The 15,290-nt window shown below is 44.0% G+C and overlaps 1 protein-coding gene across 1 annotated transcript; it reads left to right on the forward strand.

The window, feature by feature from the left end:
• The first annotated feature begins 6,317 nt into the window (after positions 1 to 6,317).
• Positions 6,318 to 14,980, forward strand: PROKR2 (prokineticin receptor 2). The gene is made up of 3 exons (XM_032185118.1): positions 6,318 to 6,501; positions 8,020 to 8,694; positions 12,666 to 14,980. Exons 2-3 carry the CDS (start codon positions 8,198 to 8,200, stop codon positions 13,360 to 13,362), a joined length of 1,194 nt encoding a protein of 397 aa, XP_032041009.1. The 5' UTR covers positions 6,318 to 6,501; positions 8,020 to 8,197; the 3' UTR covers positions 13,363 to 14,980.
• Positions 14,981 to 15,290: the final 310 nt, after the last annotated feature.

The following is a 15,290-nucleotide window of genomic DNA, read 5'->3' on the forward strand; positions in this document are numbered from 1 at the left end:
GGGGCTGCCCCTTCCCTCATGGCTGTAGCCCCTTCCCACCTCCTGTTGCCTCTAATTTGCCCAGCCACCAGTGCCCACCTCCTTGTGACCCCAAGGCCCATCCCCTGCACGGGCAAGGAGCCACGGGCAGGCAGCAGCACGCGTCCTGCTCCGCCGCGCTCCCAGCCACCCGCACAGCAGGCAGCGCCTGCGGCGTGGGCACAGCCGTCATGTCAAAACCTGGCCAGGCACCTCCTGCGATGGACTTGCCTCATCTCCAGCGAGTTTGGGAAGCACAGGCATAGCTTTCATCTCCTGTCAGTGTAATCGCTTCCCCAGCACCACTCTCCGACTTCAGAAATGCTATGGGTAGAAGGCTGATTTGACCCTGCAGTTGTGACACCGCACTGAAGAACCATAAAAACCTTTTCAAGTCAGAAATAAGGTATGATAGCAGCTTTCCGTGATTCATCCTGACACCAAGATTGTGGTTTCACGCTCTTAGCAGCTTCAAATGAAGCTGCCATTAGGCACTACTCTGTTGGACCCAAATTCATTTCAAGAGCATGCAGAAATAATCGGCACAGGTGACCTGCGGTAAGGCTTTCACAGCACGTTAATCTCTTTCTCATATTGACACTGAACTCTTGACGGCCATTTAAATCTCAAATAGCTTGTGAGAAAAAAAAAGAACTATTGCTTTCTAACATAGCACCAAAATATGGTTCAGCCAGTAGACTGAAGCTTTAAATACTTCGTGGCTTGCTGTGGGGCAAAGCCAGGGACATGGAGCAGAAAGGGCCCCTCTCTGCACATGTATAAAATAAACCAGACTGCATGATGCAAGCTGCTAAAGGTAAAAGTGCTTCACAGAAACATGCTCTAGTCTGTAAGTGTCTGCTTATGCTGAGATTGTAGACATAAGGAAAAGGAGAGTGTCTTTTAGGTAAAGTGGGGCTATGGGAATTGCAAAGGGAATCCCTGGAATCATTCTGCCCGACATGAAAATCCAGGGTGAAAGGACAAACTGCCAGTGACAAATATCTATGGCAAAACCACCACAATGTTCAAAAGGGGTGAAACGAAGGGGCAGGATATTGTCTGTGGCAAAAGAAAGCGATGTTCACTGAATAAAAGGCACATAAAAAGGGAGATGCTGAAGAGAATACAATTCAAAAGGCTTTGTCAGCAGAGAAAGCAGCAACAAAGGGAAGTGGTGACAATTTAGCTTGAATCTAAGACTGTAGCTGTAATGGATGAGGGTTAAATTTTTTAAGAAATTCAGCATCCAACCTCTCCCCCTTAGGCCTACAAAGAAGTCGGTAGGTTTTCCAAAGGGTGTATCTCCCACTGAAACACATCGATTAAAAAGCTGCTTCCTTTCCAAACACATTCTGCAGCCCATAGCACCCACAGAAAGCAAAGACGCATTAAGTGCATCTTTGAGAAAGATCCAAACCAAACAAGACCATCTCTGAAAATCTGAAGGAGTGACAAGCTTGACTGAGACAGAGGACATATTAAGCTCCTTTTAGATGTTTTGAAATCTGAGGGCTCCTGAATACGGGGTGTAAGTAAACCAGTTCTTGAGGAAGATGCCAAATGCAAACCTTAGATCTGGATCAGAGCTATTAAAATGAAGAATTTAAAGCAGGACCATTGAAGCTCCATCTGGTGCAGCTAACAAACTTTTAACAGTCTCCCAAGAGAAGACACGAGCTCTGCATTACAGAATTTCTACAACAGGCCAGGCAAGCCCCTGTCAGAAATTGCAGGGGTATATGCCCAGGAGCAGTGGTATAAATTATAGTTCTGAGAACCCCTTCCAAACTGTTATTCTAGATGAGCTATATATTATTTCATACTAAAGCTGTTAGAACAATGGCTAGAGATAAAGGAAAATTGTCTTCTGCAGTTGTAAGCCCAGCCTAATAACTGTTCTTTTGAACAATGGGCATAAAGGCAGAAGCAGTAGAAAATTTCCCATTTCCAGTTAAAATCTCCAGTTCTTGACTTTGAAAAGACTTTTCTAGAAATTCCAAGTAATTTTACTAACATTCCCTGGAGGCCAATGCTAAAATAAAATGTTTCAAGAGGCTAAATTGACCTTTTCTCCAATTAGCAAGAAGTTTCCAAGTACTGATCTTTGCTTTTTCGTACATCTGTCACACAGCAAACAGAACTTGCAGTGACGTGGCTTTCCAGGAATCTCTGGAAATGGGTTTGACAGTCTTAGTCTAAAATTAAGCAATCCCTCAGAGCAGATGGGGACTACTGGGAGTGGGAAGAGTCTTAGCAGAGAACAAAGATGGTAAATTTGGCTGGTAAGAGGCAAAGACAGCCTCAGGAACCCTCTGCCTTGCTGTTATGCAAGGCTATACGTTGCTGCATACCACCACTGCCCAAAGCTGGGACATCAGTTTTCACGAAGCTATGAGTGTGTCTAGGCAAAATCTGGGGAGAAAAGCACTCAACATTTGCCTTCCAGAGGCAAATGGCTTTCTGATCAAAAGAAGGGTTTGTTTTAACAGGCACAGGCCAAAGTAAAAAAGAACAAACAAACAAAAAACATAAATAAACCCTAACACACCCAGAAGAAAAGGAAAAAAGAACATGTAATATCTAATAACTAAACAAATGTTGAATGCTTAACGACTGAGACATTTTTTGTGGCCATTCACACCACAACACAGCTGTGTCAAAACTTGGCACAGTCCCTAGGTTGCTCCCTGCACTGCCCCAGATCCTGCCATTTGTATTTTAGGTAAGATGGGCTTCTGCAGCAAGGGGTGATCAGCAGCAGCTAGGAACATAAACTACTTATATCTATATCTATATTTTTTATAGACTGCTGTGGAGAGCAGGGGCCGTGCTTCTCACAGATCAACACTCTGAGCTGAGCAGAACAAGCACCACTTTATGTGATCACAAAATGAGGAACAGGGATGATGGAAGCAGGAAACACACAGAACTAAAAAGTGAAAAAAAAAGAAATAAGTAAAAAGAGAGGAACTTCTACATGGAAGAAAGCTGCTGACTGCCCCTGGGTCACCTTGCGCATTGAGCAACCTCTGTGCAGCCCTGCTAAACCTTGTGCTCTTGGGCTGTGAGATCTGCCTGAATGCCACTGTCCCTAGAAACCTGTGCAGCTCAGAAAGGAAAAGACCTTTCGGATGAAAGCACCGTGTCTGCTGTTCCAACAGCGGTGACAGCCGTCTTCGCAGGGTGTCAGTATGGCTGTTGACAACTTGCTCTGCTGCTCCTTCAGCAGCTCTGTCCCTGTTCAGAGGAAGAGAAGCACAGTATGCTCAGTAAGGAAGCAGAAAAAGGTAGTAGAAGGAAAGGAACGTGCTGATATAACCCATTAATGAGGTCGAACACTGAAAGAGCTGAGCACAGGATTACCCATGTGCACATTTTGGCAGACTCCATCCCAAAGTCATGTTCCTCTGGTACCATGAAGCACGTTTTCACACACTAGAAAAATATACCCAACTCCTTATGCAAGCAAGTCTAGTGACCTCTTGACCGTACCAGTATACCAGGAACATCTAAGCACCTGGCTTGGACTCTGAGCCAAGATGCACTGCCAGTGGTAACCCATGTGTGCTGCTAACCTTTGTTCTTTTTTCCACAGCATCACGGGGATGCAGGATGCTATTGTTTGATCAGGTTCCTGTCGCATTTCACCAACTGATTTGTATTAGCAACCTCTGTAAAAGTCCAGTTATAATTTATGCAAAGCTCATGTAAGTCCCCTAGGATTAATTACCTAGCTCAAAGTCCAATTTATTTAGCAATTTAGAAAATTTAGACAATAGGTGGTGCATTTGCTGTTTTAAAATAAAAGGCCAGAGTCCTTAGCTCTGTTACCAGGCTAAATGTTAGTTTTAGAAATTCATTATTTGCAAGCCCTTAAACAAGTACTTTGCAATGCCATCTTTTTTGCATCATTTAGCCTGCAAATAATTCCCCTATTCAAACTCTGAACATATTAATGAAAGCAAACAAACCAACCCAGGAATGTAAGTTGTTTACATGATAATTTTCAGAATCAACTTTTTGTTTGTTTGTTTCTCAGACCGAATTTGCCAGACTTGTAACAGGGGTCTCGGGAAATGCACTGCTAAAATGTTGTGACACTGGGGGAAGTTTCTGGAACACCCAGTTAAAGCTACGAAGGAGAAACCTACTCATATGCAGAAATCCAGTGCCAGACTTGCGTGCGCTCTACAAAATAATGGGGATGTTGAAAAACAATGCAATAAATAGAGTGTAACTGAGTGATAAATGGGGGTCATGTGTGGGCTGTGGGGAAGGAATGCTCGCAGGCACAGCTAACTGTGCCCTTTTCCGAGGAGGAGACCTGTTGGCCACAAAGCCCCTGGGCTCGGCAGCGCTGGGACAACGAATTCCCAGCCAGCACAGGCAGCTCTGGGGAGCTGCTCCTTGTGCACATTTACACCAGCCTGCTGTTTGGGGAAGGTGGCCTTTGGGACTTCTTGCACTGCATCTGCAGCTGGGAAATCCTCCCGTATATGCCCCATGGCTTTAATCCCTCCCCAGGCCTTGCTGGGGCAGGGCAGGCAACCAGGCCAGGTACTGAGGCCCCAAAGCCAGCTTTTAGCCTCCAGTCTGTCCCTCTGGCTTTACGGGCAGCTCTCAGGACCTGGGGTTTCGCTGTGTGTTCAGCGCTTCCCGTGCAATAACTACAAAGCCCCACCTTGCACAGCACATGCCACTCACATCGTTTCACAGCATTGCAAGTATTTTCTAAGGAACAGCCTGAGCACAACCATTTGGAGCACGGCGGGTGAACAGCTGTGCAGAGGCTCTGCACCAGGCATTGAAGCGCACATCTGGAGGGGCTGCAGTTATCAGAGCTCCAGTGACAACTTGCCTCGAGTCAACAGGGACAGACTGTTCTACAGCAGCTGAGGTTTTGGCCTAAAGGAATATAAATATTTGGGTATCATGTTACTTGATTGACTCACTAGATAACTTAATGGGAGACAGCTGAACCAAGTCTTAAAGAGAACATGCGTGTTCCTAATGTAAAGCTTCCCATAGCTCCTTTTAGTGTACCAGCTTTTCTTAAGGGACATTTCTGGCTTATGTGGCCCATTTTAAAGATGCTTTAGACCTGGTTCTGATGTACGAGGTATGTTCATTTTGTCTCTCCCTTTATTTACTCCGACATTGTATTGTAACAGAATTCAACAGACTATCTAGTTTCCCTTCTGTTCATTTGGCTGTGCCCTTTTAGTATGTTAACCACATCTTAGTGGCTTTTCACCTACTACACTGATTCAAAACAAAGCCAAATGAAGTATTTGATGTGAAATTCTTAATGATGTCAGCTGGCTCTGGACAGTGGAGGTGGCCTTCCACAGGTTTTCTGGAAATGTCCTGCAGAAATGTATTAGCAGCTCTTTTATTCCAGACACATTTCACATTTGTAGGTACTTAGCAGACAGCTTTCTTTACTTAATTCTTCTAGAGAGAAGTGCTCACTAGCTCACAGAAGCTGAGTCTTAAGAGTGTGCACTGTAAATCACATTTTAGGCTCTATGCAAACCTTCTGCACTCTTCCTGGCTGCCTACAACTTTCTACAGTCTCATCCACTGGGGACTATGGAATGTGTCCCAGCTACGCACCTTGAAAAACGTCAGCTACTGTGAACACGACCGGAGGTACAGAAGAGGACAAGAGATCTGCTGTGCGCTGCCTTTTCTGGAAGGGATTGTGAATCTCTTCCCTGGAGAACTGGAAAGCGAGAGGACTGCTTCCCAGAGTGTGGGCACTTCAGAGCAACAAGGATGCAAAGTCCTTGGGGCATCACTGCCACTTTTCCACTCTAATTCCCTTAGAGGGCAAGGGAAGGTGTCAGAGGTCCTCTGATTTATGGCTGTTCAATGTTTGACCCTCCTTCTGCTGAAGCTGCCACAGCAGCAGCCCTAAGGACAATAGCTGGGGAGAGATGCACAGAGAAAGGTCCCTGGGAAAGGGGCTCACCCTTCTTCCACCCTGGGAAGAAGCTCTGTATGCTGCTTCTCTTTCACAGCAGGTAGATGTAGCTGCCGCCCAGCACAGACACAACTCAAAGAGCAAATGCAGACCTGGTTTTTACACCTTCCATGCTCAGATTTGGTAACAAAGATGCTCTGCAATTCAAGCATGCAGGGGGGTTAAAGTGAGGGGGAAAAAAAGGGTGAGGGGAGCTGTGCTGTATTGTCTCTGCACTGTACTGCCTCTTTAAAATTAGAAATGCACGGACAGCTTCAAGGTGCCTCCCACTGAGAAAAGGCTTTAGATGCATACACAGAGGCAGCAGAGCTATCCTCCCCCTGAGCTACAGGGCAGACCTGCTTGGGAGAGAAATGATCATTCAGAGAAGTCCTCTGGCTGCTTCTGTAGTAATCCTTCCTCAGCTCCAGTGACAGCAGCGTATTTGCAAGGGAGGAACCAGGAGGCTATACCCAGGGTGCCAGACACCTCGAAGAGGATGAGAGCAACTGCAGGTAGTTAGTTGATGGTGTTGTCACTTTGTGGGTGGTTATTTTTATTTATTTTAAAGATCTTTCCTGGTGTTTTGCAGAGAAACCTGTCTGAAACAGATACTGCTCTTTGTTTTGACCAACATACTGATTTTGTGTCCAAGTAATTGCTTAACACCTCTCTTCAATGAACATTCACATTTCCAGGCATTTTGGGGATGTCTTATAAAACAGTTAATTGTTTGAACTGTTATTTAGTATCAGGCTTTGGCTTTCTGTTATGCTGTTGTTCTGCAACTCTCAGCTTGAAAAGCAATGTGGAGACAGAAGTTGGACAGAACCAGAGTTTTTCTCAGAAATTTATTAAGCTTTGGTACACCAGGGGCTGAGGGTGGTTCTAGGGAAGGAAGCAGCACAATTGTACAGATTGTCCTTTGTAGCCACGATGGGCATTGCTCAGGAGCGTCTGACCTCAGGACTTACTGCTGTAATGCAGAAAAAGCAGTAATCCCCCCAAATCTCTCCTGGGGGATGGGATGGGACTGTCCTGACATCCGTGAGTCTGGTGGGAGGATTACCAGATGTAGCACAGGAGGATGCGAGAAGACAGACCTCTCATCAATTTGATACAGAATAGAGGAAAAATTAGGGAGTAGATTGGATTTTTTTTTTCCTCTGTGCAGAAAATAAATCCGTTTTTAATGTTTGGAACAATTGCCAGTACAAAAGGGGAAGCCTATTCCTCCCTGTCTTCAGAAATCCAAGGCACTTTTGTCTTGCTTGAGGAAGATTCTCCCTTTCACCTGAAGAACCTGTCCGAACTGCCGTTCCTGTGAACAGCAGGTTTGTGTTCACGGCACAGCCCTAAGAGCAGGTTCATGGGACAAAGTCTTGTCCGTGCAAATTGGCCGGACTCCACTGCTTTGAGAGAAGCAGTAATAGATTATGCTGGCTGAAAATCTGGGACCTCTACTCAATTTACAGCTGCCAAAAAAAGAAAAGAAGTGCTGGCTTTGCTCTTTTATTGGATCTTGGCAACTCTTACTTAATTAAGAAATGTATTTATAAGCCAGGACATCAGTTCTCTTTTTTTTTCTTGTCTATCACATTGTCCTGACTGAGACATGTAGCATAAAGCAAAGACCTTGCCCAAGAGAGACATCAGATGCTTCCCAACAAACTGAGGTGTCATCTCCTTTTAGGGTTTTTTTACCTTGCACAGGGATGACAGCACTCTGGGCTTGAAGGCTGGCAGAAGTTTGAAGAGGATTGTACTCTTTTGCTGTACTGTCATGTCACTCTGTGCTGAAAACAGCATTTCATTGTTGGGTAAATAAGACGGCCGGGTGTAACAAGCAGTGTATTATGCAACTCTAGGGATTTTACAATAATTGAAGCATCCTTTCACAGTGTATTTCTTCCCACTGTGCGCAGCCAGCGACAGAGCCGCAGGGCAATCAGGTGGATATTACTTTCCCCCAAGCACAGTATTTTTGCTGTAATTTCCTCTCAGGAAATGTTTTACTCCTTTTGTTCCCACAGACAGAGATAAATGATGCTGTTGCTCTATAGTCTCTTGGGGACAAAGACAAGGTGACTCACTGCTCACAAGAAAACTTTGGATGAGGTCTCTTGCCTGCCACTGCTGTGCCCCGACACCCTGGGTATTTCGAACCCCAAACCAAGGGCCACACAAGCCACGTGTCAGAAGAAGACAGACATGGCCATGGAGCAAGATGAACATAACCCAAATGCTACCATCAACCTCAACTTTGCTGCAATCTACAATCTCCACGATGGGGGCTTAACCTCCTTGAGAAATTTCTCCTTCCCTTTCAATTTCAGTTACAGCGATTACGACCTGCCCCTGGACAGCGAAGACGACATGACCAAAACACGCACCTTCTTCGCAGCCAAGATTGTGATCGGGGTGGCTCTCGTTGGCATCATGCTGGTCTGTGGTATCGGCAACTTCATCTTCATCGCGGCCCTTGCCCGCTACAAGAAGCTGAGGAACCTCACCAACCTGCTGATTGCCAACCTGGCCATCTCCGACTTTATTGTTGCGATCGTGTGCTGCCCCTTTGAGATGGACTACTATGTGGTACGGCAGCTGTCCTGGGAGCATGGCCACGTCCTCTGCGCCTCAGTCAACTACCTACGCACCGTCTCCCTCTACGTTTCTACCAATGCTCTCCTGGCTATAGCTGTTGACAGGTAAGTGGGGTGCTACGGCTGCACAAGGAGATGGCTTCTGACATCACCCATCCCATTTCCTAGGTTTTTAACAAGCTCGGCTGTTCTCTAGGATGTGCTGATGTCAAGGTAGGTACTACGCAGACCTGGCTATCTCGTTTCATAGCAACTTACTCACATGTGGTCATGAGATTGTCCCGGAGAAAGCTCAGTGGAAATTTCCCGATGGAACTTTTCAGGTGGAAAGAATGACCATTTATTAAAGCAATTCTTTTCCATAAAAATATACGTGACTCAGTGGTAGGAGGAAGTTTAGGAAAGAGGAGAAAGAGGAATCAGAAACAGTCAGTAGTCCAGAGAGGAAGGTGTTCATCAGCAGTATATAATCCTGACTGAACTGTGTATCTCTAGGGAAACTTTACTACCGGGCTACGCAGCTTTTCTTTCTCAGTCTCACCTCTTCAGGGAGAGAAATAGTTGACTGGTGAATATAGAATTTAGCAGCTAAGTTTCCTAACAGGGTTACTGCCTTACAGGACATGTTCTTCTCCCTGTAAGGTATTTTTTCCAGCTTTTGTTTTGGTGTGAAAGAGAATAAAAGATAGGACTTCTATCTAGCTTGCCAAATAGGATTATTGTTCTCTGTCATGCCCTACTGAGCAAACCCAACAATGGCTAAATTAACCATTTGATAGTACTGATGTCTTCGCTGGATGCTCCAACACACTAGCACATACTCAGTGCCTGTGACCAGGATGTGTCTCCATTATAACACGCTTCTCTCTCTTTACACGCCTCTCTGAGGATGGCAGAGCAATGAGCCAGGAAACATCCGAATGCCATTTACAGAACCCATGTTAATGATGAAACAGTGATGCTTGCAGCATCCAGAAAATGATAACGTGCTACACCAATGCAGTCTCACAGAGGTTTTCTTATAGCCTTCATAATGGGGTGAGCAGAACACAAAGCTACCCTGCACTACCTGCTTTGAGCTGCAGTCCTGGGATATTTCTATGCTTGCCTCTCACTCCAGGAATTTTAACAGTGTCATTTAATTGTATTGTTTCTTACAACTTCTGTTCTCTTAGCTCTGTGCACTGTGGACCCTGGCAGACTCAAGCACGGAGGATCAGCTTCTTGCTGACACAAGTCTGACATGACAAATTCACAGAAAGCCAGAGCCCCGCAGAGCAAACTGTTTACAGAAATAAGTCATCTTTTGTGTATGAACATAATACACATCTCCATATATCCTCATCAAATACACGCTGTATGATTCATTTAAGAACTTTAGACTGTTTACCTTAATAGCATTTACACACACACACACCCTTCTTCATTTTCTCTTACATGCCATTTTATATTCTAGTTGAGTGTTGCCTAGTTTTTAGCACCTGACCCAAAAGACAACTCAGGACCAGTTTAACCCTGCTGGTGGTTATATAGCTCATGCACAGCTGATTCAGTTTTCATCGAGGTCAACAAAAATCTCTGGAAAGACTCCATGGAACATCTCCATTAAGAGATGTTTTGCCTTGTGTGTGGGAAAGGAGAACCAGCTCCTATGAAAAAATTCCTTAATCAGTGTTTAACACAACAACCTTTACACAGCCTGGGGGACTCAGCTTAAGTTTCTAAACACTGTCATTTACACATTACCATTTCCTGTTACATATCTTTTACAGCTTCTGAATTTCTTTTTGAAAGGCCTTCTACTGCTTCCCAGGTTGATGAAGTAATACAAGTCATTGAGCCCTTTTGCCTGCTAGGAAATTGGAAGATTTCTAGCATATCTCCCCACACATCTTTAAAAATAACCCTGGAAATGATTAATCACTGAAGTTTGTTGTAAGAACACATTGTTTTGGTTTTATTGCCTGTTACGTGTGAGCTTTTGAATTGGTAAACAGTGAGAAAAGCTGATTCATTTCACAACCAACCATTCCATGTTGGTTGTGTCATGTGGGTAGCTAACTATTGAAACTTTTCCCCTATTTAGGTCATTTTAAAAGGTTTGCCTGCATAGAGAGAGTAATCCTGCCCTGTAGGACTTGCCTCAGGTAGGACTCTCTCTCACCTTTCTGGATGTCTGTTTGCACAAAACAGATAGGAATTACACATATTTAAAAAATAGTGCAGTGTGAAAGGAGAGGCTCTGAAGAGCAAGAACTTGTGCTAAGGGCCCAATGCCCATGCTGTAAATATTACGGGGGGGTTAACTTTAGCTGGGTCCCCTGGAATGAATGCTCATGGGCACTTGGTGTGTTTTAGGGACATTCTTGAAGCACATCTTTAGGGCAGTTTCATCTAAGTCCAGTTTGTGTGCTCCAGCACTACTCTGCAGTGACACCCAAAGTGGGTAAGCAATGACAGCCAGGAAAGCCACCACAAAAGCTCCCTCCTGACGCTACTGCAGAGATTTACCTCATCCAGCCAAACCTTCTGCTGAGCTGATGTGCATACTTATAACTACATACACATACATTATCCCAGCACCTTCTTTCCCCAGGACCCTATCTAAAAATACTCATTTATCAGCTCCACAATGAGGCTGAATAAGTCTACTGTCCCTTGACATCTAGCCTGCAGTATTAAAAGTAATGAACGATTTATCTGCTTCCAAGATCTGGCTTGTGAAAAGCTCCACTGATTTTCCATTTTATTTTAGAATAAGTACATCCTGTGGATGCTATCTATGTGTAGGATATATACAGATAGAAAAGCCTCTGACTGAATGAGTAATGCCACTGTTTGAAACAGTCCTTTGTGTCAAACACAATCACATGGAGAGCTCTGGAGTTTCTCTGATAAAAAACTCCTCTTCACAGAAGCATCCTAATCTTTCTGGGGTAGAGGCAGCACTCTAATATGAGCTCTTCTTACATCTACAGCTTCTTTTAAAAAAAAATCCTCCCAAATCTAACTAGACAAAAATAAACGAAAAAAACAATAGAGTGAATGACATTCAGTCCTAGCCCTTTTTTAAATGAATTGAGTCCTTGACTGATCATGCAATGTGCTTCCACTTCTCCATACTTCCTCATGAAACACCACAGTGCCTCTTGCAGCTTTACAGCCATAAGGATTGCAAACACCTAACTTGACTTGTCCAGGGTGGCATATTACCTAACACAGTATATTTAAGATTAATTAGTTATAGTCACCTCCAGCAACCTAAACAAAAATTTTCATGAGCAGAAAATGGATACATAGTCCTTTGTTGGTGGCTTGAAAGCATATTCAGCTGTAACCATTATTAGTATCAGCTTCAACTCTTCACCCCATGGATTACCAAAGAAAATAATAAAAACACTTGTGTATGTTTAAAAACAAAAGTTATTCAAATAGGCAAAACATGTCTAGGCAAAACATTCCTCTTCTACATATCTGTTCTTTTATCTGCACCTGACTAGGTGGATATTAATGCATGTTTTAAACTCTGACCTGTCCATGTGCTGTCCACTGAAGTATTTTGAGCTGCTATATCATGGCACATCCCGGATACACCACCACCTGCACATCGTGTTACCTCCTGCAAATGTATTTGTCAGTAATAGGAGTATTCCCTCCCTTTCTCTTCTAGTCTATCCACAACTTCCGTACCTGTGATCCCTGTTAAAAAAAGAAAGGTTTGTGATATTAAATTACATCTTTTTCTCAGTTTGATTTCATTAGTAGATGGGAGTTTAAGACTGATTTCTTAAAACCACCCTCAGACACCCAAATGTACACTCAACGTTTTCAGATTGCCACGTACCCACTGTCTAAACAGACTCCTCACCCACTTTCTCCAGAACTTGGGTCCAGGTTTAGGATCTCAGTTCTAGACTGCTACTTTGGACAACTTTGTTCTTAACTCTTAGAAACAAATATGTCAGTCTAACAATCACAGCATTTCCTTCTGCCTAATTCTGTCCACTTGTTTTTTGAAGCGTGCTCTGATTAACAGTGTTTCCAGGCTTCACTTTGAATGTATTTGTCTGTTCTAGATATCTGGCCATTGTTCACCCACTGAAACCACGCATGAATTACCAAACAGCAACCATCCTGATTGCCTTGGTCTGGATCGTCTCCATACTTGTAGCTATCCCGTCTGCATACTTTGCTACTGAAACTGTATTATTTATAGTAAAAAATCAGGAGAAAATTTTCTGTGGTCAAATTTGGCCAGTTGACCAGCAGATATACTACAAATCCTACTTCCTCTTCATCTTTGGCATCGAATTTGTTGCACCTGTGATTACGATGACCTTATGTTATGCCAGGATCTCTCGAGAGCTTTGGTTTAAAACTGTACCAGGATTTCAGACAGAACAGATCAGGAAGAGGCTTCGATGCAGAAGAAAGACTGTAATGGTACTGATGTGCATCCTGACTGCTTATGTTCTCTGCTGGGCCCCCTTCTATGGCTTCACCATCGTCCGTGACTTTTTCCCCACAATCTTTGTGAAAGAGAAGCATTACCTTACTGCTTTTTACATAGTTGAATGCATCGCCATGAGTAACAGCATGATAAACACAATGTGTTTTGTAACTGTAAAAAATAATACCATGAAGTACTTCAAGAAGATCATGTTGCTCAGATGGAGATCAACATACAATGGAAGTAAATCTAGCACAGATTTCGACCTCAGAACAAGTGCAATGCCAGTCACAGAGGAGGTAGACTGCATAAAACTGAAATAAGTTTTAGGCAGTTTCAAGTCTCATATATTTTGGAGGGGGGGCAGGAAAAGGGAAAAAGGAAGCTCCTCTCTCTTCTGTGGGAATACCCACCGCTGGTGAGAGGCCTGAAGAAGCAGCTCACTGTGGGTTTCCACCAGAAACCTTCTACTGGACTGCTGCATAATCCCACAATCCAGACTGATGCTGTGCGTCAGTTTACCCATCTGTAAATTTGGGATGTAGGCACTCGTTTTAGAGCCATTTAAAACTTAAGGAGAACAAAGAAGTCTATGAATGCATTAAAACGTATTACAGAGACAGAAGAGTTGACTGCCGCCCCTAGCCATGATGTCTCTTTGTTTCTTCCTAATAGAAACCTTGTACTCTCTTGAGCTTATCAACCTACCCTTAAGCTGCTTGGTGTCCTTTTCCTTCTGCTCAGCAACGCACAGGGAGGATGGCAAAGAAAGCCAATTTTGCTTCACATCCCTCTTCACCCTCTCAGTTTACCTCTCACAAAGAAGCTCCTCACAGTCTGCAGACCACCAGCTTTCTGTTGTCCAGTGCGTAGCATGCTCTTACAAAAGGCACACTCCCTACAAAGCTAAATACTGCTTCGCAGTCTAGCAAAAACCTCAAGCCTCTTCATGTGATACCCGGTTTAAGAATCTGTTATCAGCATTCTGCCCTGTAGTTTTCTGTAGTGTTACTCTGTTTATTCTGTATTTGCAACGGCACAGCTACGGATTGTAACAGGGACTGGTTCCCTTCTCTCACCTGCAGGCACCTTACGGCCAGCTTCTGCTGCCACAGGTCACTGAGCACATCGTGGAATCGCAGACTCAGTTGCAGAGGTGGTGGACAACACCTCCAGATCGCCCGGGCCACCCCCTGCTCCAGCAGGGTCAGTCACAGCAGGTTGCCTGGGATTGTGTCCCATCGAGCTTTAACTGACTCCAAGGATGGAGACTTCACTGCCCTGCTGGGCAACTGCTGCCGGTGTTCAACAGCGCTCACAGTGAAAGGGTTTTCTTATGCTCAGATGGAATTTCAGGCATTTCAGTTTGTGCTCATGGGACTTGTCCTGCTCTTCAGTGGGACACAGATAAAAGAAGAGCAGGTTGGTGGGAAAAATCCACTTCTAGAGATCTCACCAGGTCTGTGCACACCTTCAAAATAAAGTGCAAGTAGAGCCAAAATAATACAAAGATCTGGAGATGATCTGTCCTGCAAGCAATGGAGACAGACTCTAGGTTTTAGCAAGCTGGTCGCTGCTTGAGCTGAGTAGCAAATTGTCTGGTCAAATGTAAGGCAACGACACAAGGCGAGTTCTGCATTGCCTCCCACAATGCCACTTTTACTGTTCTCATTTTGTGCAGCTCCAGAATGAGTGTTTCTTAACTGGGAATTGTGAAAAAAATGGTGACAGCAGCAGTAAGACATACTCATTTGAACGACACACAAAGTATCATGGACTTTTGTGTACTGAAATCAAGTCTTTTCTATTGTGATGACAAATGCTTCCTGTTTTAAAGTATGTGGCATCACCTACTTTTGGAGTAAATGGCTTTTGTAAATAATTTGTCTACTTGTGAATATTAAGTGAGCAGCAAACCCTGATAATAAAACAGTAAACATACGGTCGGTATCAGCTTTCTGAATTATTTTCTGTGTTTTTCCCTTTGCCATCGTTTTTCTACCATACTGACTAACACAAATTATCCAATTTCTGCTAAAGAAAAACGGCCAGGCCAACCAATTAAATTTAATGGCAAAAGGATATTCAAATCCATTAAAGCGCTCAACTCCTCTCGTCATTAGCTGCTCTTAAAAAATGAATGTTGGAGACATAATTTCCTCTCTTCGGGAAAGCCATTACTGAAATCATTCTTTTAAATGACTTTTTTAGGGAAAAGTACTAAATCCACTCATTTCCCACCCTGCCAAAG

Source organism: Aythya fuligula, chromosome 3 (genome assembly GCF_009819795.1).
Source record: "Aythya fuligula isolate bAytFul2 chromosome 3, bAytFul2.pri, whole genome shotgun sequence".
In the NCBI taxonomy this organism is placed as follows: domain Eukaryota; kingdom Metazoa; phylum Chordata; class Aves; order Anseriformes; family Anatidae; genus Aythya; species Aythya fuligula.

What these genes read in the sequence shown, in the direction of transcription:
- PROKR2 (XM_032185118.1), top strand. Translation starts at nt 8,198, where the DNA reads ATGGCCATGGAGCAAGATGAACATAACCCAAATGCTACCATCAACCTC. An exon ending in CTGGCTATAGCTGTTGACAG is followed by an intron (nt 8,695 to 12,665) that starts GTAAGTGGGGTG and finishes TGTCTGTTCTAG; the next exon opens with ATATCTGGCCATTGTTCACC.